Here is a 24,990-nt window from a genome sequence, read left to right on the forward strand (position 1 = left end):
AACTTATTTACATTGGAACACATTTCTATGCCACTTTTTTAGTTTTCCCCTGATTTGCTCCCTATGCTAAAAATAAAGACAGCACCCAAAAAAACCCAAGTTTTTAAAATTGGCAATAAAATCCTTGCTAGGGAAAGGCAGTAATCTGAGTTATCACTGGTTTTTGTAACATTTATAATATATACCATTACTGAGGAAGTGGGTATCACTGATATGTGCATAGTGACATGGGAATATTAATTTAAGTACTGTGTTTTCGATATTATAACATGGCTATTATTGAGATGGGTGCTACCATGGCTGGAGTATTGTAATCCTGGGCAGAATTTTCTGCCTGATGGGTGGGTGGGCCCGGCCCAGCCCAATCTCCAGCCAATTAAGGTCCACCCAGCGTGACGTCCGCCGGGAAACGCTATGTGCTTCCTGTGTGGGAGGGGAGGGGAATTCCCAAAAGCGAGAGTGCGCATGAAAGAGCGCACATCTCCCTGAGGCTAAGTGCTGCCTCAGGGAGATCGCTGACACTTTTAAAAACATTAAAAATAGAAAAAAAAATCCTTAACATGTCTCCCTCATGTGACAATGCCCTTTAACTGTTTCAATGATCCTGTCAATGGCCTCAATTGGCCATTGACAGGTCGGCGGGCCCGCGGCTGATTTTGCTGTGCCCCCGCCTTCCTGAAGATTTAAATGGGGCGGGGTGACATCCTGCATTATTTTAGGCGTCGGCGAATGGGCCCCACCCCCTGATCGCCGACAGCAAAATTCAGCCCCATGTGTCTAATGTGCATATCACTAACTTGGACATCATTACATAGGTCATGGCATGGATATCAAGTGTGTCACAAATGTGGGTACTGGGATTTGAGCTATTAGCCAGAATTTTTCGCTCGTCGGGGGTGGTTGGAAACCCAACCGCTGCTTGCGATAGGCTCCGCACCGCAATTTTACGCAGGCAAGCCAATTAAGGCCCACCCAGCGTTAAACATGGCAGCAGCGAGAAGGGGCAGGCGGAGGCGGGAGCTCAATGTCCACCAGGTCCAATGGCAATCCGGCAGCCAATTCAAAAGCAGCCCCGAAGGCTGCCACGGAGGGGCGCAAAGTCATCATGATGGATCTGGTTGCTGGTGGACACAGCAGGTGGGAGGGCAGGTCGGTGGGGCAGTCGGCCCTGTGTTTCTCTCTCAAGTGCATCATTGCCTCCTGGAGGAGGTAGCAGCACGGCGAGAAATGTTTGTCCCCAGGGATGGGAGGAGGAGGTCCGCAACCCCCCCACCCCGCCTCATCAAAAAGGCCTGGGAGGAGGTGGCATCCAGGGTCAGCAGCCTTGATGTGGTGAGGCGCACATGGGTCCAGTGCCAGAAGTACTTCAACGATCTCCTGCAATCGGGAAGGGTGACTACCGTTTTGGCATGGGTCATTTAGTACAATAGTTAAGAGCTGCCCATGCCCCCCATGGATCTCACAGGTATTACAGTTTGGGTGGCAAATGTCAAAGAGGAAGCATCTGGGCAAGGGGGTGAACCCTGGCTAATTGGACTGAGTGCCTTGTGGCTCCAGGGTCATGAATCAGCTGAGCCCGAGGTATTCCTCAGGTAGGGTTGGCCAGGCTGCAATGGCAATGCAGGTACAGGGTGGACTAATCAATGCTCCTCTATCCTTTCAAGAGAAAGCATCCCATAACAATGCTGAGAGGTTGCAGACTGGCAGGGGATCGCCCCACCTACTCATCTTGACCCGATATGAGCAGGAGGCTGTAGAGCTTGAGAGGCGCCATGTGCCTAGGTCAACAAGCGCAATGAGGTTGGGGTGTCACAGGAAGATGAGAGTGCAGTACACGGAGGTCAGAATGTCTGTCATTGCAACCATACCACTGTAGTCTCTATATTGATGTGAGCCTTGAACCTGTAATCTGCATCGATAACCGAAAGGCAAGGGCACCCTGATGCATATCTCTGTCTCATCCGAGTGCCAGGCATGCACAGTAACAGCGTAATGACTTCAACTAATGACATGTCCTTGTTTTTCCTTTCAGGCTCACCAGCAGCCCGTTGGGGTGAGGAGCCTGATAGCCCACCACTGACCCCAGAGGACAGCACCCAATAGAATGCACCTGCGTCACACCCTCTGCCAAGCAGGCATCAGCAGATTCCAGCACCTTGGTGGGCATTAGATCAGCCAGTAGTATCTCAGAGCACATTGGTGAGGGCACTTCACACTTGCTTGAGGTGCAGACAGAGGCAGAGAGTGACCAGGGCGCGGCAGTCGGAGGACTGCTGGGACCAGGATAATGCTCAGTTGGTGGCTAATGATGAGCTCTGCAGATGCTGGACATCCAGCAGGGTGTGCAGGAGGATCTGGCGGGGATACATGAGGGAATGCGTGCGACGTTCTCCGTTGCGGAGGAGTCCTTGTAGAGCATGAGCAACGCAATGACCCTCATGGCTGAGCACAATGCCTCCTCCATGGAGAGAGTGGCGACTATCATGGAGAGGCTCCTCCAGGAGCTGAATCAGGGGTTCCTGGGGCTGTGCTTGGACCCACAAACCCTCACACTAGCAATCTCAGGTGGTCACTGTCAGTGTGGGAACTGGATTGGGCTAGGTGCCCGTCCGTCAATGATGAGCAGGGAGTGACCTCACATTGGCACACGAGTTGCCTGTCATCTCTGCAGGCTCCTCTCAGGGCGCTCCAGGTGAGGGCAGCAGCTCCTCCACCCCTCTGCCATTGACTGGCATCCGATGAGGCTGCAGCAACTGGGGAGATGCCAGCCGTGGCACTAGCTGCTCCCTCCCAGGCAGGGCCAGCACAGGCTCCACAGGCCAGAAGGGGGAGCACCTACACACAGCATCGGCAAGCGCAACTTAAAGCACCTTAATCACAACAAGGTTTGAGCACGGGTGATATTTGTTTTCCCCACTTTTAATTTAATTTTTATTTTGTATCATGGAGAACACCTCTGAATTTCATTTGGTAACTTTATGGCAGGCACCATATCATTAAGTGTGTTTTTGTACAACAAGCCTCTGGGTGTTTAATTTGTTCTGCAAGTGCAGGGTAACCCATGATGTTATGAGTGACTTGTTTCTCGTTAAACTTTATTGAAATGGCACATAGTGCACGTTGTTGACCAAGCAAACGTTCCTGTCAGGGAATGAGTATGGAGCCTGCAGTCCTGGCACGTAGTGGTGGTTGTTCTTATTTGGTAGCCTCGCTGAAAGAGCATTGGATCAAAGCATCCCTGCCTCCCTGGAGGTTGCCCAGGTCAGCTTTTCTGCCCTCAGCATTATCCTGACTGTGCTGGTCCTCAGACTCACTACTAGACTCACTATCTATTGCCTGAGCAGCTGCGTTAAGATCTTCCTCCAGTGGGTCCCCGCTTTCCAGTGCCAGATTGTGGAGAGTGCAGCATGCAACCACTATCAATGACATACAATCTGGGGGGCATTGAAGTGCACCCCCTGAATGGTTCAGGCGTCGGAAGCACATCTTGAGAAGATCTATGGTTCTCTCTACCACTGCCCTTGTGGACCCATGGCTTCTGTTGTACCGTTGCTCAGCCTTTGGTCTTGGATGGCTGAGAGGCGTCATGAGCCTTTTGAGGGGATAGCTCTTGATACCTAACAGCCATCCATCCAGTCAGGCTGGAGCACTGAAGAGCCTTGGCACTTGGGGATAACTCAGCATGAAGTGTCATGGGAGTTGCCAGGGTATCTTGCACAGACTTGCAGAACCTGCATCCTATGGTCACACACTATCTGCACGTTCATGCAGCGGTATCCCTTCCTGTTGACGGAGGCACCCGGCTCACCCGATGGCCGCGTGTGCAGTCAATTGCACTCTGGATGCGGGTAAACCAGTGATCGCTGCAAAGCCTCTGGTTTGCTCTGCCTGGCTAGTCTCGTCCGTACAGTAGTGAAAGAAAGTCAATGCATGCCTGAACAGATTGTCTGTCACTAGGTTGACACAACTGTGGACAGCTGATTGGAAGGCTCCACAAATGTCATTCACTGGCCCCTGGAACGAGCCAGAGACGTAAAAGTTGAGGGCCACCGTGACCTTCAGAGCCACTGGCATGGGATGTCCACCCACAGAGTCAGAGCTGATCTCAGGGCTGATCGTCTGACAGATGGAGGTCATTGTTTCCCTTGAGGCGGAGCCTCCTTCGGCATTGCACCTCAGACATACTGAGGCAGCTGCATCGCCGCCTGTAAACCCTGGCAGGATAGTGGCATCTTCTGTGGCCCTTTCCATCTTGGACTTCCTGTTGGCCCTGCGTCCCTTGTGCCTGCGCCTCTCCTCCCACAGGTCACTCCCCTGGACACTGAATAGGGACACCTGGCATCCTCCCAGTTCTGCCCCTTTCTTCCTCCAGAAAAGGTGTCTTCAGTGGAGACCACAATCCCCATTCCCAGGATAAGGGAAGGCTGTCTGATACCTGGAAGGCCCCAAGTGGTATGAATCCTCCAGGGGCCTGGAAAACAACACTGAGTCCCGAACTAAAGCCTCTTATTTCTGTCAAAGCAGCTCTGAAGCGAATGAAGATGCCCTGTTCACAGAAGCAAGCAGCAGCAAGTTACAAGCTAAAGGAGAAACTACTCGCATTAACAAGCGCACTCACCCCTCTTATCCTGCCAGTGGATGCCGTTTTTGAAAATACGGCCTGCCTGCCTGCCCATTTAGCCCAAGCGACAGCCTGAAAATCGCACGGGCCATGTAAACCCTGGGACAATGGGTGTCTCAAAGGACTTAACTGGCCGGTTAATTAATGGCGGGCGCGCCTCCATCTTCATCGCCCGCCCGCCTAGCAAAATATTGCAAGAGTGTGCGTTGACGTTGGCACACTCGGCCAACGTTAACGCGCTTCATTTCTCGGTCAGACGTGTCGGGTGCGCACCTGCAAGCCGACCTAAAAATTCTGCCCATTGTATTGTGTGGCTATGACTGATATGGGGATGTGAATGGTACAATGTGGATGTTTCGAATACAAACATGCACTATGTAGGTATTATTGAAGTGTTTATCAGTAACGTGGGTGTAACCGCATGGCCTTGCTAATGTGAGTATCATTAATGGATATATTACAAATGGAGGTGTTATAATGTGAAAACATTAATGCAACTTTTTGCAATACAGTTATCACAATGTGGGTATCACCAATAATGTTATCACTAATGTAGGTATTGGTGGTATGGTTAATCTAATGGAACTGTCACGGATTGAGAATTTTCATGTATTTAGACTTTATTTGGACTAGAGTGAGGTGGATCTATTAATGCAGGTACCTGTAATGAGCTTATTACTATGGCTGGCATTGTGTTGTGGGTATCAAAGCATGGGTATGTAGCAATCATGTCGATATTGTGCAGTCGGTACCAGTTACTTGGGTACTGTGAGAAGCATATTACTGATGTGGTATGATTATGGTGGGTGCTGTTATGGATGGGTATCAATTATTACTAACGTAGGCATCAGTAATAGTGTTATTCCACTGAGGATTTTATGATGCTGAGATCACTCATATAGGCAATTCGATGTGGTTGCATGGTGACAAAGTTCTCACTGATGTTTGTATTGTTATATGGGCACCACTGAAGCAGGAATTGTGATGTAGTTACTAAGATGAATATTTATAATTGGGGGCATCACTATTGTGAATCTCAGCAATACAGGTGTAACCCTGGATCGATTCTTCATAATGGACTGCACCGTGACATGATGGAAATGCTTTTCTGTTCCTATGACCCTGAGAGCTGGTGGGGGCTTAACTCCTGGCAGGACCACTAAAACCCATCCAAAAGGTTAGGGTCATGAAATTCATTGTGGTACTGCCTGGTTTTTCACCACAACAAATGCTGTTTTGCCTCCAAAATGGCATCCACGGCATATGCAAACACTTCTGGTGCTAGTTGTACCAGGCACCATTTCGGTGAGGATCTCAGTTTGTATATCTATCAGTAGGCTGCCCCACTGAAATCCTCAACTAAATGTTCTGCTGCAGAACTCGTGTGTGACAGTGCCACCAGAGAGCTAGCCCTGTGCTACTCTTGTCTCTTCCCTAGTTGCAGGTCACTCATGACTGGTTTCTCAGCATGTACAGATCCCATCCCGAAGCTATCTTCTAAAGTACAGTGCCAGTATCTGAGATAGTGGATGCAGGTGTAAGAGCAAGTCTTCTTCATAACTGTCTTTCTGCACTTCTACAACCTGGCCAGGTTGTAGTTCTTGTGTATCTGGTAAAAGAAAGGCAGAAGATTAGGGTTGTGATGTGGGCAGGGCTGGGGGCAAGCAAGAGGTGCATGCTTACATGACCTTCAGCTTGTAAATCAGAAGAAAATCAGAAGAGGAGGGGGAAATGAGATGAGGAAAGGAGGGTTAGGTTTCAGGATACTGTCTGTGGTGATTTCAGGCCCATCACCGGCCACGGCCTCAGTCATAACAAGTAGTCTCCTTCATGGGCGTATAGACATACAGCCATGTCTGTCCCTCACTAGTTGAGTGCTACTGCCTCCAGTTAAGAGTCACCTTGTCCTGCAAGAGAGGGGGAAATGTCAGTGAGCATGGTGAATGCATTTGGATGATGTGATTGCCACGGTTGAATAGTTGGCAGGGTCGCAAGCTAAAAGATGTGGGTATGAGGCTTCCAGCAGTGCTAACTATGTGTGGGTGAGGTGAAGCTATGAATGCTAGGTACGAGTCTGGATTGATAGAGATTGTTGATAGGTGAGTGATGGGGTGTGGTGCATTGAGCATTGTATGAGGCTAGTGGTGCAGTTGGTGGAATACAGCATTTGAAGATACATCCTCTGACTTTTGCCACTCTTATGAGGTCATTAAGCTTCTTGCGGCACTGCATCTAAGTCCGCTTGACTAGATTCCTGGAAACAACCTTTCACCTCTATGGTCCTACTGTCTTCTGAGAGTTGTCTGGAGGGCCTCCTGTGGATAGATGATATCTTTCCTCCTCTCCACTTCCAGCACCAAGGCCTCCAGTGTAGCACCAGGAAACCTTGGAGTGCCCCTCTCTGCTATGTTGTGCCATTCTGGTATCTTTCCCAGGTCAAACGCACTCTCAGAATGACTTCCAGCACCTGTTGCAGTCAAAGTGTAACTCCCCTTTAAGAAGTGAAGACTGGTTTTGAGTTTTACTGATTAGCTTGAACTGAATTAGCCTTTCATGATTTTGCACCTCCTGATTAGGTGCGCAGCCACCAAGCAGCACGAGTAGTGCTGGCTGCACTTTATAATCATTTAAATGAGCAGGCAGCAGAAAGTTTGCCTGCTCTATGCTTCAGAAGCAACAGGCGAGGGTTAACTGCTCATCGCAATCTCTACTTTTGGGGGTTATCCAATTTCACAGCTTACACCTCCAATGCAATACTCCCTCAGTACTGAACCTGCACTGAAGTATCAGCCTGGATTACATGCTCAAGTTCTGAGGTGGATCTTCTGACTCAAAATGAAGAATGCCTAAGTCATGTGGATAATATAGGTACAAATAATGCAGGTAATGAGAGTATTAATAATCAGGGTAATATGGTGTATGGATTGCCAAATGGGCAGCACAGATTTGGGCAGTGTAATGTGAAAAACCATTACCATTGTGATTATAAGTATCACTAACTTGGGTACTGAGATACGGAGAGTATTGATGTGGATATTTATTACAAAAGAAGTATTTACTGATCTGGATGCCACTGGTGTGATGTGAGTTTTACTGTCACTGGCTTTACAAATGCAGGGGTTTGAATTGTAACCAAGGTATCATGACAGAAAGGTTGAGATGATGCAGATTGAATGGGGTGAGACTCCTGTGGAATATAAGCAACAGCACAGACTAGTTGAGCTGAATGGGATTTTTCTGTGCTGTATATTTTATGTAATTGTATTATATTATGCTATGTGTATTACTGATGTGAGCATTGTAATGTGGGAATTTGCAATTTGGGTATGACTAACATGATTATCTGTGCTGCAGGTGTCACTAATATGGTTATCCATAGAAAAACAAAAGTAATCCTACAAGAAAATAAGCAATTATAAATCTAATTAAATAAATTTACATTAAAAGTTACAACCTATAATTTCCTTCTCATTTAAAACTTGAATATTATAACATCTCTCAAAATATAAGTTTTTTTCTACGAGATTATACATATGGCCTCAATTAAATCCCTCAAAAACATCTAAAAATGTGATGTAAACAAATGCAGCAGCAGTTCATTACATAAATGTGAAATTGCTGAATAGCCTTCTGATAAAGAGCTACATAACACAGTTAGGAATTATATGTACTCCTCAGAAGGCAACTTGAGCTGTATTTTCCACTCATTTATTGTAAATGGGTTGACAATCTAGCATGAAAATGATAGCCAGAGTTTTACACTTCTGCACTTACCCATCCACCAAAGTGAATGAGTAAAACAATCACAGGTTGTTGAACATAAAAGCTAAAAATTCCAACCAGCTTTTGACAAGGAGCCACTGAAATCTCTCTCATTAAAGGTTACATTTTAAAGACGTACCTGCAATGATGCCGACGTAACCACCACGTAAACTGACTTTGGCAATCCAGACAGTAGTTAGCCTCCCTGTCCCCAAGCCATCGTGCTTCTGCGCGGAGCTTTTGCTCAAATTCTAAAGCATCAGATTTTTGCCACAGAGCATCCTTATCTCTGAGAAATAAAAACAAATAAACAGTGTGCAAAATATATTTATGAACAAAGATATATGGGTATTGCTACTGCAGATATTGTTACTCCATCTACCTTGGGGAAAGCTGCGTACAAAGAACTAGTGTTCTCTGAGGCGTAGATTCCCCTTTACAGATGTTAGTTTGAACCTGGCACCAAGTCAAGGGGATCGCTAAGCGCCCAACAACAGTGACGTCATCAAGTAGCCAATCACACTGAGGTATGTTCACAGGCAGCAAACCAGGAAGTGAAAAAAACTGATTTTTCTCACTTTTAATTAAAAATTTACAGAAAGAAATGATTGTGACATACATATGGGATTAAGAAGCCAAAATATCAAATTTTTGAAAAAATAAGCTTATTTTGTTTCAAAAAAATGTGATTTTTTTTAGCATAATGGAAATACTTGACATTCCACTAATATAAAATTACCCTCTCTGGGCCAGTGAGGCTGTTGAGCAATAATTATAGACCTAGAACACTGTTGAAAACTTAGTTACACCTCATTCAACAAGGTGTAACTTGGTCAAGGGATTTTACAGAGAGACTTATAGGGTAAAAGTAGATGCCTTAGTCAGTTTAGTAGTTTCTATTTGATTGAAGTCTGGGGAGAAATGTATATTCAGTGACAGCAACTTCTGGATTCTGCATTTAACTGTGCATTTGTGGGTTCCAGAATTTGCTAACAGTTTCACCATCATTACTGTAGTATAAGGATATCTGGCACTGCAATGGTTAATCCAGGACTTGGAAACAGTACTGCCCAGTGTGATGCAAAGAGATGCATGACCTGAGACTAGAGTCAGTTGTACATTGGACAGAGATCCGTGTAGAAGCAAGCATGTAAGTTAGCTCCTAGCTTGGACTATAACCCTGTATATATGTACATAGTTAAGTGTTACCAATATATGGTTAATGTTTAACCATACAAGACTCAGAACCACTTTTTGAGACTTACTGAACATACAACTTGGTGGCAGCTGATGGAAAAATCCAGAACCTCAGAGAAGCTGGAGCAGAAACTGAAAATTAAGGAAGTGACATTCTGACCTGACTGAAAGCATCTGAAGTGAAGACACAGAGGGGAATCATCTGAAAGAAGTTCCACTGCAGAATTGGAAGCAGCAAGACAGAAGAAAAAAGCTCCGCTGTGCAGCTGAGGACTTCACAAGATCTCGTGAGGGTCAAAGTGGGGAAGAACCTGCTGTCCTTACCCGGTCTGGCCTACATATGACTCCAACCCATAGCAATGTGGTTGACTCTTAACTGCCCTCTAAACTGTTCAGTTCAAGGGCAATTAAGAATGAGCAACAAATGCTGGCTTTGCCAGTGATGCCCACATCTCATTAAAGAATAAAAAAAAATGGTGAATGCTCACAGAGTCCAGAGTCAAAAGATCTAGCAGGGGTGAGCAAAATATTCAGTTCTAAGCCAGAACTAGCTTAAAAAGCTTCAGTGCTGTAAAAAAGTCAAAGCAGCCCGTTTCTAAAATCACTGCGGCCAGCCGGAGTCAGAATCGGCAGCGTATCACATGGTGGCTAAGCTTATTGTCAGAAAAAAAATGAAGCAGAAGGTTTAAATAATGCAGCCACAGCCAGGAATTAGTTGTAAAATCCTCTGATATCGTCGGGATGGCCCAGAATATTTTATCGAGTAAATCGCTACACAAACCTAAAGACAAAGAGGTCAGGACTGCCATCGCCACAGGAGTTTGCCAAACACAACAAGCGTGGAGAGACTCTTTGAAAAAACAGTTGCTCTGGCGCCATCTTTAAAACATGCACAGCATTTAAAGCTTTACTCACCTGAACTTTAAAGCAACCATGGACAACAGATCAACATGAACAGGGCAATTTGGACTGATCCAAAGGTCAGACCAAACACAAATTTGGGGCTTTGGTGGAAAAAGATTTTTAATATACATGATAGCTTCAGGATTAGATAAAAAGACAGAAGCTGAACAAGTGAGTACACTACTTTATTCAATAGATCCGATAGTTGATGATGTTATCGTGATGCAAGGAATAAATGAGTCCTCAGATAGATTTGATGAGATTCTAAAATCCTTCAATACATACTTTAATCTAAGAAGCAATAAAATTTTAGAGAGAGTGAAATTCAACAAATGTGTTCAACAGCCTGGCGAACCAGTTGACACTTTTATAAATTAATTATACAGATTGGCTGAAGGCTATGATTACGGTGATAGTAAGTCAGAGTGGCTGATGATGCCCTTTCAATACATATCACAAGCCAAGGAAGATCTGACTCTGGAAAAGGCCATCTAAATAATCATCCAGTCTGAAATTCACCAACAGCACTGAACCATTTTACAGGGCAAAAGCAAGCCATGGTACAGAGCAACTCTAACTGTCTAGCTAACAAAGGGGTAAAGAGACTTCAGGCCAAGGAGGGCAATACCCAAAAAGAACACAAGAGTGTGGGAGACCATGTTAGTGCTGCGGAGCCAAAATACCTCACAGGCGAGCTATGTCTAGCATCTCAGTGCAGTGTTTCAATTGCAACCACCTAGGACACTTCGGAAAGCTATGTAAAGCTAAGGTGCATAGACAGGCAGAGGATCCCACGACAATCCATTAGATGGATGTACCACAGCAGGAAGAGACCCAACCGTTCTTCTTGGGTGAGTCAAGGATGCTATTTTTGGAATGCAGACATCTCAGTAAACCAGGCTTGTCCAACCCAAGGCCGCAGGCCACTATCCGACTTCCCAAGCTTTTGTATCCGGCCTGAAGAATCACTGTTCAAACTATGGGTAAGTTCAATGAAAGATTCTGTAAGGAGCTGCTCCTCCAATCAGGCTTTTTCTCTCACATGCTTGCTGCGGGTGAGCCTATCAGCATAAAATTTGGTAGAGAAAGAGTTTCTGAATGTGGGAGCAGTGATAAAGTGTGAAAGCGAGTAGCTTCTCTTTTTTTTCCCCCACAGTGTGCACTCACTCTGCCTTCGGCCACGCACCCTCTCTCTCACTCTCCCACACAGGCACTAGCCCCCTAATGGAGCACAAGGCTCAAAATGGCTGAGCAGGGTTGGGGACGCCACAAGGATCAGCAGGGTCGCAGCAACAGTGCCCAGCTGGCCCCTGCCAGACCAGGGCAGCTGGAGTCCCAGACAGGGCAAAGTGAGGAAGCCAGTCTCTTCACAGTGTCCTCCTCAGTATAATGTTCAAATCTCCCAGGCCCAGGTAAGGAGTGAGTGAGTGGGTCTGTGTGAGTGAATGATTTAGAGTGAGAACCCTGAGACTGGGAGTGAGCGGGACACACACACAAAACCTATCCACAAACCAGGCCAAGAGAAGAGGAAAACTCAGGCTGAAAGGCAACCCGCTTCCAATCCCCATTTTCATATGAATTCCGCCAAGGTCAGCTTGGAGTTTGTGCCACCAGAGAACACAATGTCAGAGTTAATAACACCTAATTCCTTAGCTCGGCTCCAGTCCCCAACCCTTCCCTGGTGTCCAGGACTTTGGGCCTAGTCTGTCTCACTAGCTCTGCTTCTTAAGCAAAAAAGTGATCATTTTCATTAATTACTCTTTTTTTGAAATTATTTATTGCTTTGACATGAATTTTTAAAAATATCAATGCTTAATGTTGTGCCAAACCTTATCTTTCCAAAATCTGCTCATCAGCAACTTGAGTGAGAAAAAAATTGAAATGTGGTCCCCCTCACAAAAAGGTCGGGCAAGCCTGCAGTAAAAGGTCACCTCACCAACTTCAACTGGACACGGGAGCCAGTGTTACAGTCCTCTCGGATAAGGAACCATGGTTGAGACACCTCTGGTTGTGAACGACAGACACACCACTCTACAGTCCTGGAGGAATCCAGCTTCTGGTCGTAGGCATGATCCTCGAACCACTAAGATATGGTGACAAGCAGATATGCAAAGCCATGTACGTCAGCCACGCTTAATCGACTTCTCTCTTGAGCAGATATGCCTGTGTTGCCCGCAACCTTCTTAAAATGGTAGAAGACATCAAAACAACCTCTGTCGTCAACTACATGGAACTGCAAGTTCTCAAGAGGCCCATGGTAAAGAGACTCTCGACTGTGACTTCAGTTCTGAATTGTCATCAGTCTTTGCAGAGACATTTGTCCAATTTCTTTGTAGGCAGCAGAAGCTCCTCTTTGGTCAGACCAGCCAAGCCTTTTGATGATTACCTCTATACCTCAAGTGAAAGACACACAGGAAAATGATCAGCAACAGAAGAATAAGCCCAAACCCCAGTTGCTGTCACACTACCTGTACACACCACAGCACAGACACTGCAGCCATCAGCCAAAGCACAAAGCTGTAAGACAATGCTGGAGCAAGTAACAAGCCACCATCAACTGGCAGGAACACACTTCAGTGAGGCATGGAGACATACGGAAAAACACAATGTCGCGATAAAAGCCAAATTGTAAGATGAGCCCACTGATGAGGAATATTCAAATGACAGGGAGAGACACCTTCCACTCCCATAAAGATTACAGTGGACCACACAAAGGAAGCAAAACTGGGTTTGTACCATAACAAATAGAGTGAACACTCTCTCTGGTAGGAAAGGACAAGCCAGTAGTCCCAAAGCAAAGCAGATGGGGAGTTGCCAAAGAGAAGTTGAACTCCAAAGTGTAGGAAAAGCGTATCAGAAGGCGGCAGCCAAATGCCAGAAACACAGACGACAACTCTGAGTCAACAAAGGTTGCCTAAATCAACAGAGCCTACCACTCCTCCAAATGTGACTAGAACGAGATCTGAATTCAAACCATCTGAACTCAGAGACTTGAGGCTGGGAGAAAGGGTAGCAAGATTGTACAGTGAAGACTTGGGGGGAGGGAGTTGTAGTATAAGGGTATCTGGCACAGCAAGGGTTAATGTGGGAGTGGGAAACAGTACCACCCACAGTGTGATGTAAAGAGAAACATGATCTGAGAGTAGAGCAAGTTGTGGATTGGACAGAGACCTGTGTAGAAGCAAGCATGGAGGTAGCTTGTAGTTTGGGATAGACCCTGTGTATATGTATATAGTTATGTGTTATCAATAAAGTTAGGCATTCAACCATACAAGACTCAGGACCTCTTTGTGAGACCTACGGGACATGCAACAATTAATATTGCAAAATCCTGGCTATTCTTTGGGACATTAATGTGTTTGCTATTAGTGTGGGTATTATAACATAGGTATCACTAAGCATTATAATGCAGGTATCAGCAATGCAAGACTCATTGTATATTGTAATGTGGATATCACAAATGTTGAGTATTGCAGTAAAGCAGCACCATTTTTTTAAAGTTTGTTTATGATATTTTGGCTTCTACCTTAATCCCATGTGCATGTCCCAATAATTTATTTTGCTCTCTATAAAATTTTAAATTTAAAGTGAAGGGATTCAGTTGATTTTACTTCCTGGTTTGCTGCCTGTGAGAAAACTTCAATGTGATTGGCTGCTTATTGATGACATCAACAATGACGTCAGTGCTACTGAACACCTCGAGATCCCCTCAACTTATTGTCAGGTTCAAATAGACATTAGGTAAGGGGAAATCCATGCCATAGAAATCACAAGATTTTTGTGGGCAGTTTTCTTCTAAGTTAGCGCCAAGCAGCGCTGCTCATTGCAAAATCCAGCCCAATATGTAGCACTAATTTATCCCAGAGTGGAACCTTGAAAATTATACAACACTGTTTGCTTACGAAGAACTGACAACACTTGTGCTGATCAGGGAAAATCAACTAAGTACAAAGTTCAGAATGAGTTTACCTCTGGACACAATTTTTGCAGCATCACTTCTTTCCTTGAAAAGCAGTAAATTCTAACTTGTATGCCAGTTGAATGAATGAAGTAAAATAGTAATGATCAGAGATTATTAGACGTCAAGCATCTTATTAAAATATTTCAAATAATAGTTAACTATTGGAATGAAAAAAAAACTTTGACTGTTGCATCATACTTAATAAGTTCGATTAAGCGCTCTTCCAGAAATTCTTTAGTTCTGTTCAAATCAGCTAGTTCGGCCACAAGTTGTTGCTCATTTCTCTCCGTCTCTTCTTGGATCTTCTCAATGTGCTGTTTATACTCTTCTAGCTCCATTTTTACAGCTTCCAGTTCCTGCTGAGTACTATTCAAAATACATTTCAGTAAGTCAACTGCAAACAGCAGACATCAGTAACTTTACGAAGCCTGAGGGCATCCAACCCATTAAACAGTATTTGAAACCCAAAGGGAATTTCATTGAAAATTCACTCACTTCCAAAGCTAATACAATTAATTTTTTTGTAAATGTAAAATGAATAATATGTAACTGCTTAGGCTAGAGCCCCAGCAGTAAAAATAAATGCTCTTTTTTAAGTATCGTGAATTGATTATTTATATTAATTGATTTTCATTGCTCTCCCCATGCCTTCAGCTGCTTTGGCTCTAAGCTCTTGAATTCCATCCCTAACTCCCTCCACCTCTGTATCCTCTTTTAAGAGCCTCTTTAAAACTATCTTTTTGACCAAACCATTAAATATTTGCCCCAACATCACTCCATGTGGCTCGCTATCAAATTTTGCTTGATAAGGTTCCTGTGAAGGAGCTGTGGGTAAATGTGGTTCACTGATTTACAGATAAAGAAAAAGATTTGCATTTAGATAGCAACTTTCATAAACTCAGCCAAGTATTTGAACTGTAGTCACTGTTATGATGTAGGAAAAAAAGGCAGCCAATTTGGACACACTAAGGTCCTACAAACAACAATATATTAATAATTCTGTTTTAGTGATGTTGGTTGAGAGCTAATAAAAGATACATTAGGTAATTTTTACAGGTAATATTTGGCATGTGTGATCTCCTAGTCTGGTTTTGAGCACATGGGGAATGGGAGGTGGTGGCTAGGAGGGGAATTTTACAGAGTATTTTTTCTATCATTGGCTCTGCTTTATTTTCTGTGGAAGTAAGTGTGAATTTGGGGCAGGATGGAAGTGATGGGGTAGGATTGGGGGTGGCAATAAATGTTTGGCCATGATGGTCTGGATATCGATGTCTGAGGCAGGATGATGGACCTGCTGGTCATTTCCTGCGTGTCATATTTTCCTATAGATAATGGCTAACTGACTGGGCAGACCTCCACTTCTCTTCGTTAAACAGTGCCATGTGATCTTTAGATGGCAGAAAGGGCCTCAGTCTAATATCCCATCCGAAATACACCACTTCCAACAGTGCACTATTATATTGTATTGAAATAGCATTCTCAATTATATGTTCAAGTCTCTGGAGTGAGGCTAGAACCAATGACCTTCTGCCTCAGAGATTGGAGTGTGACTGCTGAGTCATGGCTAACATCTTTTAAGAAATTGGTTAGCGCAACTAACATAGAAATTAAGGTTTGGACAAAATCTCAGGATACTATCCTAGGCCCAACCATCTTCAGCTGCTTCCTCAATGACCCTCCTTCCATCATAAGGACAGAAGTGGGGATGTTCGCTATGGATTGCACAATGTTCAGCTCCATTTGCGACTCCTCACATTTTGAAGCAGTCCATGTCCAAATTCAGCAAGACCTGGACAATATTCAGGCTTGGGTTGATAAGTGGCAAGTAACATTCGCGTCACACAAGTGCCAGGCAATAACCATCCCCAACAAAAGAGAATCTAACCATCGCCCCATGACATTCAGTGGCATTACTGCCGCTGAATCCCCAAGAAACTGAACTGGACTAGCCATTAAATAATGTGGCTACAAGAGCAGATCAGAGGCTACGAATCTGGCGGCAACTAACTCACCTCCTGACTCCCCAAAACCTGTCCACCATCTACAAGGCACAAGTTAGGAGAGTGATGGAATACTCCTTCACTTGCCTGAATGAGTGTAGCTCCAACAACACTCAAGAAACTTGACGCCATCTAAGACAAAGCAGCCCCATCCACAAACATTCACTTTCTCCACCACTAACGCACTGTGGCAGTGTGCACCATCTACAAGATGCACCGCAGGGACACACCAAGCCTCCTTAGACAGCACCTTCCAAACCCACAACCTCTACCATCTAAAAAGACAATGGCAGCAGACTCATGGGAACACCACCACCTGGAAGTTCTCCTCCAAGCCACTCACCATCCTAACTTGGAACTATATTGCCGTTCCTTTCGAAGTTGCTGGGTCAAAATCCTGGAACTTCCTTCCTATCAGCACTGTGGGTGTATCTACACCATGGACTGCAGCAGCTCAAGAAGGCAGCTCACCAGCACCTTCTCAAGGGCAATTAGGAATGGGCAATAAAATGCTGGCTATGCCCACATCTCATGAATGAATAAAAAAGAACTATATGCCTTGATAGCAAAAAGAGGCCAATTGACTCATCAAGCCTTTGTCGACTCTTTGCCCGAGAAATCCAAAATTAAGCCCAGTGCCTTGATCCTATCCCCACTCAAGTTCAATGTATTTATCTACTTAAAAACTTTATCCAATTTTCCTTTACCAGATGGAAAGGTGCCTGCCTCAATTATTCCCTTTGACAAACGATTTCATGCTCTAACAATATTCTGCAAAAAGCCATTCTGGTTAAGTACCCTCCACACTTTCTTCATGACAGTGTTAAACTGCTGATTTATTTTGATTTATCACCAGCTTACCAACCAGGAAATGCATTTGTTCCCTATTCACCCTGTTGAAGCCCTTTGTAACAGGATAGCATGGAATATTAAAGGAAATGTCATTGTAGGCTTCTTAGTCAAACAAAACAAACTTTATTTCCATGAGAGCTTCCGTAGCTGCTTGTATCCAGCCAGCCCCTTATACAGACATTTTTCCCTAGGAAACCCCTCCCTAGAATTTATTCCCCCAGGCTAGCCACACATTGGTTGAACAAATCACATGGCCCCTACTCAGCTGAACTGATTGTAAAGTGACAGTCATCACAATCATGAATTTCTAAAATAAAAGCAAAATACTGTGGATGCTGGAAATCTAAAACAAATATAGAAAATGCTGGAAAAACTCAGCAGGTCTAACAGCATCTGTGGAGAGAAAGACAGAGTTACCATTTCCAGTCCTTATGACTCTTCTTCAGCTCTGAAGAAGTGTCATAAGGACTCGAAGTGTTAACTCTTTTTTCTCTCCACAGATGCTGTTAGACCTGCTGAGTTTTTCCAGCATTTTCTGTATTTGTTTGAGTTACTACAGATAAATTTACAACAAGCAGATAAAAAAGGAAATAGTGGCTGTTGAAATATCTGAAAGGTGAAATATCAAGTGACTAAGATAACCATTAGAGTGAATGAATTGACTTTTCTGTGTTTACCAAGGAGACTGGGGCCAGTCTTCCACCACAGAAGCTGAATTTCTTTTGGAAAGTTTTGAAATGGAGTCAATATGAATTTATGAGGGCCCTTGCCATATAGTTTTACTGAAGATCTGAGGAAGTTACAGATTTGAATTAAAGAAGAAAACTATGGATGTATCCATGGATGGTGGGGACACAGTGGTAATGTTAGTGGGCTAGTAATCTAGAGGCCCAGGCTAATGCTCTGGATACAGGGTTCAAATCCCATTCGGGCAGCTAGTGGAATTTGAATTCAAACAATTGATAAATCTGGAACATAAGGGCGGGATTTGAGGTCCCACAGTGCCTACCCCGATTGGGTATAAAATAGCGCGCAATGATGTCAGGAGAGTGTCCCGATGTAATCGCTCACTTGCGTGATATTTTGGGCGGACGCGCTGCCAACTCTCACGTGCGCCCACTGACAATTAAAAAGCCATTAAAGTTTTAATTGAGAGAGATTTTTCGCTGCCTATGGGTGGGATGAGGTTACTGACATTAATTTTCAAAAAATATTTTGACATAGTTTTATTATGTATATATTCATGTGAGTAAGTCCTGAGCACATTTTTTTCAGATTTTCCAAATCTTTATTTTTGACTTTAAAATTCTTCGGCTCCCTGAGGCAGCTCTCTGCCTTCAGGGGGCTTTCACTGCGCGCTCCCCCATGCCTGTGGAGACTTCAGTGCTCGCCCTCCTCCCACCCCTACATCGGCAGCATTGAGCCTTTCATCGCGCGTTTCACATTGGCTGGCCGTTAATTGGTCAGCCAGCGCGAAATTGCAGCTGAGGGCTGATCAGGGGTGGCGGACTGTTTCTCAGCTGCTCTTGGGCCCACCGGCCGTGCCTGCCCGACAACCCGAAAATTCTGCCCTAAAGCTAGTCTCAGTGATAGTGACCATGGAACTAGGGTCAATTGTTATAAAAACCCATCTGGTTCACTAATGTCCTTTAGGAAAGGAAATCTGCCATCCTTACCTGGTTTGGCCTACACATGGCTTCAGACCCACAGCAATGTGGTTGACTCTTAACTGCCCCCTGAAATGGCCTAGTAAGCCCACTTCCCATGAAAGAATAAAGAAAAAAATGTTCAAATTGCAGCAAGCTGTTTGGCGTTGTGCCGCAGAAGTGATTAAGCTATATGAATTTTACTCATCTATGCTGGATGGTTTCTCATGTTGAGCTTCATTAATAATTCCTGCATGCAAGCTTCATCCTCTACAATCTGCTTGATATTTAGTAAAACAATAGTGATGCCCGGGGCTAGAGTCATACAGGTCTACAGCACAGAAAAAGGCCCTTCAGCCCATCAAGTCTGCGCCAGTCAAACAAGTACCTAACTATTCTAATCTCACTTTCCAGCACTAGGCCCATAGCCTTGTATGCCATGGCAATACAAATACACATCCAAATACTTCTTAAATGTTATGAGGGTTTCTGCCTCTACCACCCTTTCAGGCAGAGAATTCCAGATTCTTCCTTATATCCCCTCTAAACCTCCTCTTACCTTAAATCTATGCCCCCTGGTTATTGATCCCCCCAACAAGGGGAGAAGTTCCTTCCTGTCTACCCTATCTATGCCCCTCAATTTTATACACCTCAATCATGTCCCCCCCTCAATCTCCTCTGCTCTTAACAATAAAACCCTAGTTGCAAGTATTAAATGCCATGATCCTGGACATCAGGCCACATGCATTTCCTTGTCTATTCAAAGATGGATGAAAAGCGCTCCGGTGAGATGGGACTGACTGTAAACCAATGATTACTTTCTTATAAAGCATTCACGAATGAAAAGTATCAAAGTCTTTCCAGTAAGATACATTTATTTTCTACCACTCCCCATATCATAAAATGTTAAACTGTGCAACTCCGTCTACCTAATAGGCCAATTCATTTCCACATTAGTTGACCTTGAGCTAACAGGCAATATTGACTGGATAGAGGAAATATGCTCTGCTATACTTAAGACAGTTTCAGATTTACCCATACTAATTGCTCACTGTCTAAGTGAGCAAAATATCTGAGCAGCTCTGATTTCTCTAGATTGGGGAAGGGAGAGCCAGAAAGAAAATGTGTTTCTGGCCCTTGCCCTAGGCATCAACATTTCCATTTGAAGTGAGGGCTAACATATTAAAATGCAATGTAATGGAAGAAAACATGTCAAGCATCGTAATTCCCAACTTTTACATCCCAGTAAAACTGAGCACGAAGGACACTTGTATGTCCCTGGCTTCCAGCTTTGCTAAGAATTTGGATGTTTAAATTTCACAAAGCTCATTTCTTTATAGCAGTCAAAGATTAAATGACCGCGGCAAATAAACTTGCAAGTTCAAAAACTCAGCAGCATTTAAATTGTTTTAACATAAAATTTTTGTCTGCACGGCTAACAGAAGGCTCACTCTATTGCACTTTGACTGATGGGGAAAAGCAGATTTCATAAATAAAAAGTTGCATCATATATTGCCCCCAGAATTCTTTTAAATTGCAACCATCTGCAACAAGATACACATCCAAGTAGCCTTTATGCAAAACACATGCTTAAAAGCAAAGGAACAAACTGAGATTAATTCAGCTGCCATGTTTTAAAGTCATACCTGTTGAAATTTTCTGCAAGGGATTTTAGTTCTTCCTCCTTTTCGTTTCTCAATAATTGTGAATCCACAATTACTTGCGCTTTTTGTTCCAATTCTTCTGATAATTTACAGTTGCGAGCCTTTAAAATAAATGTGTCAAAATCAATTGCAAATGGTAATTTGGGATGAAATGCAGGTATAGTATTGAGACGATCTGCTCAGACGAAAATCCTGCAAAGCTGATTTCTATTCTGAAGTGTCTGTTCATGTTAGACTCACTTGAAATTCAAGGAGTTGTTTATCCATTGAGGTTATTTGGGTTTGTCGCTCATTAAGGTGCTTTCTCACAGCCTCCAATTCTTCACCAACAGTCTGTCAAAATTAAAGCATCAATATCAAAATTTTGTATCAGGCCATTACAGATGATATATCAATCCATTACTAGTTCCAACTTAATGCAACATCCTTTGGTCAAATGTACTCAACAATTAAAAATTATAATGAAACTTGATCTTCATTAGGAATGAAAACACAAATTTAACACAAATTCACTAGAAAATTACGGAAGACAATTCAAAGCATAGGCATATGGTTCTGGAACAAATGACAGCTATTCTGAACAGGGGTTACATCCAATCAGGGAGGATGCTAATGTACTGGCATAATGATTAAATAGGAAAATGACAAGGTATTCAAAGTAGGAGACACTAAGAAAATTCTTCCCCATAGCCAGGCATAATAGGTCAAAGGAGAGGCTATTATTGCACATCACCAGGCAAATGGTTAACAACAATACTAATGGAAAGAGTAAGCTGGGTATATGCCCATCTTCTACATTGCTGGTACTACGTGACACTAAGGTAAGCAAAAAAGAGAGAAGTGCTTGGAAAGAAGTTTTTTCCTTTTAAAACATGTAAAAATAAAGACATCCCTCTATAAATTTAATAAAAACAAAAGAAATTTGATGTCAAATTTTCAATTAAGCAAAATGATCAAACCCAGATAAATTATGGGCAGAATAATGCCGTCAGCATGTGGGGGCGGGCCCACCGTGCCAACGCGTAAAAAGACATGTGGTGATGCCGGGTGTGCATCTCAGCAGGCACGTGCCTCAATAAAAAAGTAATTTAACTTGTTAACAAAGCTGCCCATCCAACCTTAAGGTTGGTGGGCAGGCGAAGAGCCCAAGTGGCCTTCGCGTTTTTCTGGAAACCTCATCCACAGGCTGAATGAGGTTTCCTGAAGGTTTTATAAAATAAATAAATTTTACTTACTTCACAAGTATGTCCCAGCACAGGTGACACTGTCACATGAGGGGACATGTTTAAATAAATTTTCACTTTATTTATTAAAAAGTTTTGCCAACCATTCAATCTCCCCAAGGCAGCCCCGTGCGTCAGGGAGATTGCTGCACTCTTTTGCACGCATGCATGAAAGAGCACAGGCCCCGGATCTCCCTTCTACCCTGTCTGCACAGGTAGCGTAAAATGGCAGCATGCAGCCGATCGCGGGGGGCAATCGGCTCCACGTCCGCCCGCTACCGCCCAGCCTGTCATAGGAAAAATTCTCCCCAATAGATACTAGCAAAAAACCTAGGCTTCCAAAATTAGGAAAGCTGCTAAATTCAAACAGTGTATATTGAAACTAATTATGCTCTTCACTGTGTTTAAAACTGAATTAAAAACAAATAGAAGCTCTCTGCATTGCACTGCAATCATTAATCAGATCTTCTGACTGTAGCAATACAAGGAGAGAACCTAGTCATCACCTTTAATTTATTCTGATAATCCATCACCTCTCCACTCATCTGAAATTTGATTGCTGACAGTTCTTCTCTTGCAGCTTCTTGGAAGCTTCCTACTTGCTGCTGCGCTTGTGCTAGCTTTTTCTGCAACTCTTTTACGCATGTAGCTGACTGTTTCAATCTCCTTAACTCTTCATGCAGCTGTTCGTTCTCACTCTTGAGTTTGGAAACATTAAGATTTAATTGATTTTGTTCTGTTTTTACCTCCTCGCAGAACGTTGTTTGCTGTTGAGAAATTTCAATACATTTCTGCTCAGTGTCAGCTTTTTCTGCACTAAGTGTACAAATTTGTATGCCAAGTTCTGCCATTTCAGTGTTTGCCCTGTGAAGTAAATCTTTGGTCTCAACATTCTCAACCTCTATCTTTTCAATATACTGTTTCAGCTGGGACAATTCTTCTTTAACGGACATAAGTTGTTCCTCAAGTTCAATTATGTGCTGCATTGACTTCTCCCTTTCATTTTTAAAATAATCTTCCTTTTCTTTAAACAGCAAGACTTTCTCAGAATGATCACTAATAATTGATTCTATCTGTTCCTTTAGATTTTGAACCAAGGTTCTGTATTCCTCCTTGGAACATATTGCAAGATTTAGATTACTGCATATATTTTCCTTTTCCGCAAGTGCGTGTTTAAGCTTTGAGTTGAGTTCTTGGCCCTCTGCCTGCAATCTTGTTACTTCAGCCTGCTGAGTTTCAAGCTGATTTTTAGTAGCAACTAACTTTGTATTTATCTCCTGCATTTCTTTCTCCTGAAGCTCTCTCTTTTGGAGCTGTGCTTCCACAAATGCATTTTTATCAGCAATCAGGCTTTCTGAAAGCATAGTTTGTTGCTTAAAGTTATTCTCAAGGTTCAATTTTTCTTCTTCCAAAGTCTTTATTGTTGCCTGACTTTTCTCAATGTTTTCTGAAAACTGCTTTAATGTGTTAACTTTTTCAAGTAAAGCATCTCCTTTCTCATTTAGAAGGGAGATAAGAGAATTTTCATTCTGCTTTGACTCTACTAATTTATTCTGCAGATCTGAAATCAGTTCTTCCTTAGCTTGGCAATATACTTGGAGATTTACTAAGCAGTCATTCAACTTATTTTCTTCTAGTTTCAGATCGTCAAATTCGGACTGATTCTTTTCCAGTTTTGTTTCTGCTCTTTTAAACTGCCTGAGAGCATTTTGCAATTTCTCATTCAACTGCCTGTTATCTTCCCTTAGCTTTGCTTCTTTCTCATCCACTGTCACCTTGGCATCAGCTATTTGGCCCTGTAACTGTTTCTCAGATGCGTTCAGTCTGTCTATCTCAGTTTCAAGGGCTAAACACGTCTCTTCCAATTCTTTCTCTCTTTCAATGTGTTTCTGCATGACCCGTTGCTGTTTCTTGCTCTCGGTTTGCAATTTCTGATACTCAATGTTTATATGCTCTGTCCTCATTTGCAGCTTGGCTAGTAATTCTTCTAAATCTTGCAATTTTTTCTTAAGTTCTTCTTTCTCACTTAAAAGCTTATTTTGAACCTCCTGATGGTTTTGTGCCTTGTTATGAGCAGCAGACAGTTCTAATTCTTTGGCTTTGAGATCGCTGGAAAGTGTGTCTATTTGCTCTTCTAAAGTAACCTTTAACTTTTCATATTTAGTTTGTGTTTCTTCTTGCTCTTTTCTCAGCTCCTGAACTGAATTCTGCCCTGATTCAAGGTCTGCGGTGTCCTTTTCTTGTACACTTTCAATTTCTTTCAATTTATTCAGGGTACTCTCTAGCTCTTCATCTTTCTTTGCAAGCATAGCATTTTTCTCCTCAAAGTTTGAAGTTGTCTCTTTTAGCTTTAATTCAAGCTCATTTATTAGAGATTCTCTCAATTTCAAATCATTTGTTAACTTTTCCAGCCGAGACTGCTGTATACAGCTTAATCTCTGCATTCCAATTTCCTCCCGTTCAGCCTCATTCAACTTGTCAAGAAGCTCATGGATCTTCTGTGCTGAATCATAGTGGGTTGCTGTTAGCTGTCCCTTTTCAGTCAAAATACTATCTATCCTTGCTATCAGCTCCATGTTCTTCTTTTCCACTGTCATTAGCTTGGTCTGAAGTTCACTAAAATTGCCATCTTTTATCTCTTCAGAGGCCCTGATCCTTTCCATTTCTTGTGTTAGTGACTGCAACTTTACTATGTAGTCTTGATTACATGACTCTAATTCCATAATCTTCATCTGAAGCACCTGTTGTTTTTGAGTGGAATTGACCTCTAATGTCTGCAAAGACTTCTGAAGCTCTTTAACAGTGTCTTGAGCAAAAACAGAGCCCTCAGACTGCTGATTCAACTCTTCCAACATCTGCTTTAATTTACGGTTTTCCTCCATTGTATCAGCAGTTGATTCCTTCATAGCTTCTGCAGCTTGCTCATGCAAAGTTATCATCTTCTGTAGCTCTTCCTTCTCCAGTTCAATCTGCTGGATCTTCTCCTGCATCTCCCTTTGCTTTACATCAGATTGATCAAGTTCAGCGCGTAACTCATCGAAGGTTTCCAGCTGCTCTGCTATTAATGGATTGTTTATTTCTGGATTCGAAAGACAGTCTGGAGCCTATACAAAGAGTTGATACACAGTTGATATATTAGTTATGCAACAGTCAACAAGTTA

At 43.2% G+C, this 24,990-nt stretch overlaps 1 protein-coding gene across 7 annotated transcripts in view; it reads right to left on the minus strand.

The window, feature by feature from the left end:
• Window positions 1-24,990, minus strand: part of fyco1a (FYVE and coiled-coil domain autophagy adaptor 1a) — a 197,237-nt gene that overhangs the window by 127,253 nt on the left and 44,994 nt on the right. For all 7 annotated transcript variants that reach the window (XR_005942626.1, XM_041184332.1, XM_041184336.1 and 4 more), the window contains 5 exons: window positions 22,336-24,933; window positions 20,847-20,939; window positions 20,589-20,707; window positions 14,643-14,810; window positions 8,523-8,672 (listed from right to left, as the gene is read on the minus strand). Coding sequence is in view for 6 of the 7 variants with exons in the window: in XM_041184332.1 (XP_041040266.1) it covers window positions 8,523-8,672; window positions 14,643-14,810; window positions 20,589-20,707; window positions 20,847-20,939; window positions 22,336-24,933 (3,128 nt within the window). In the remaining variant the exon portion in view is untranslated. The remainder of the gene's footprint in view (window positions 1-8,522; window positions 8,673-14,642; window positions 14,811-20,588; window positions 20,708-20,846; window positions 20,940-22,335; window positions 24,934-24,990) is intronic.

This window comes from Carcharodon carcharias, chromosome 3 (assembly GCF_017639515.1).
Source record: "Carcharodon carcharias isolate sCarCar2 chromosome 3, sCarCar2.pri, whole genome shotgun sequence".
NCBI lineage: Eukaryota > Metazoa > Chordata > Chondrichthyes > Lamniformes > Lamnidae > Carcharodon > Carcharodon carcharias.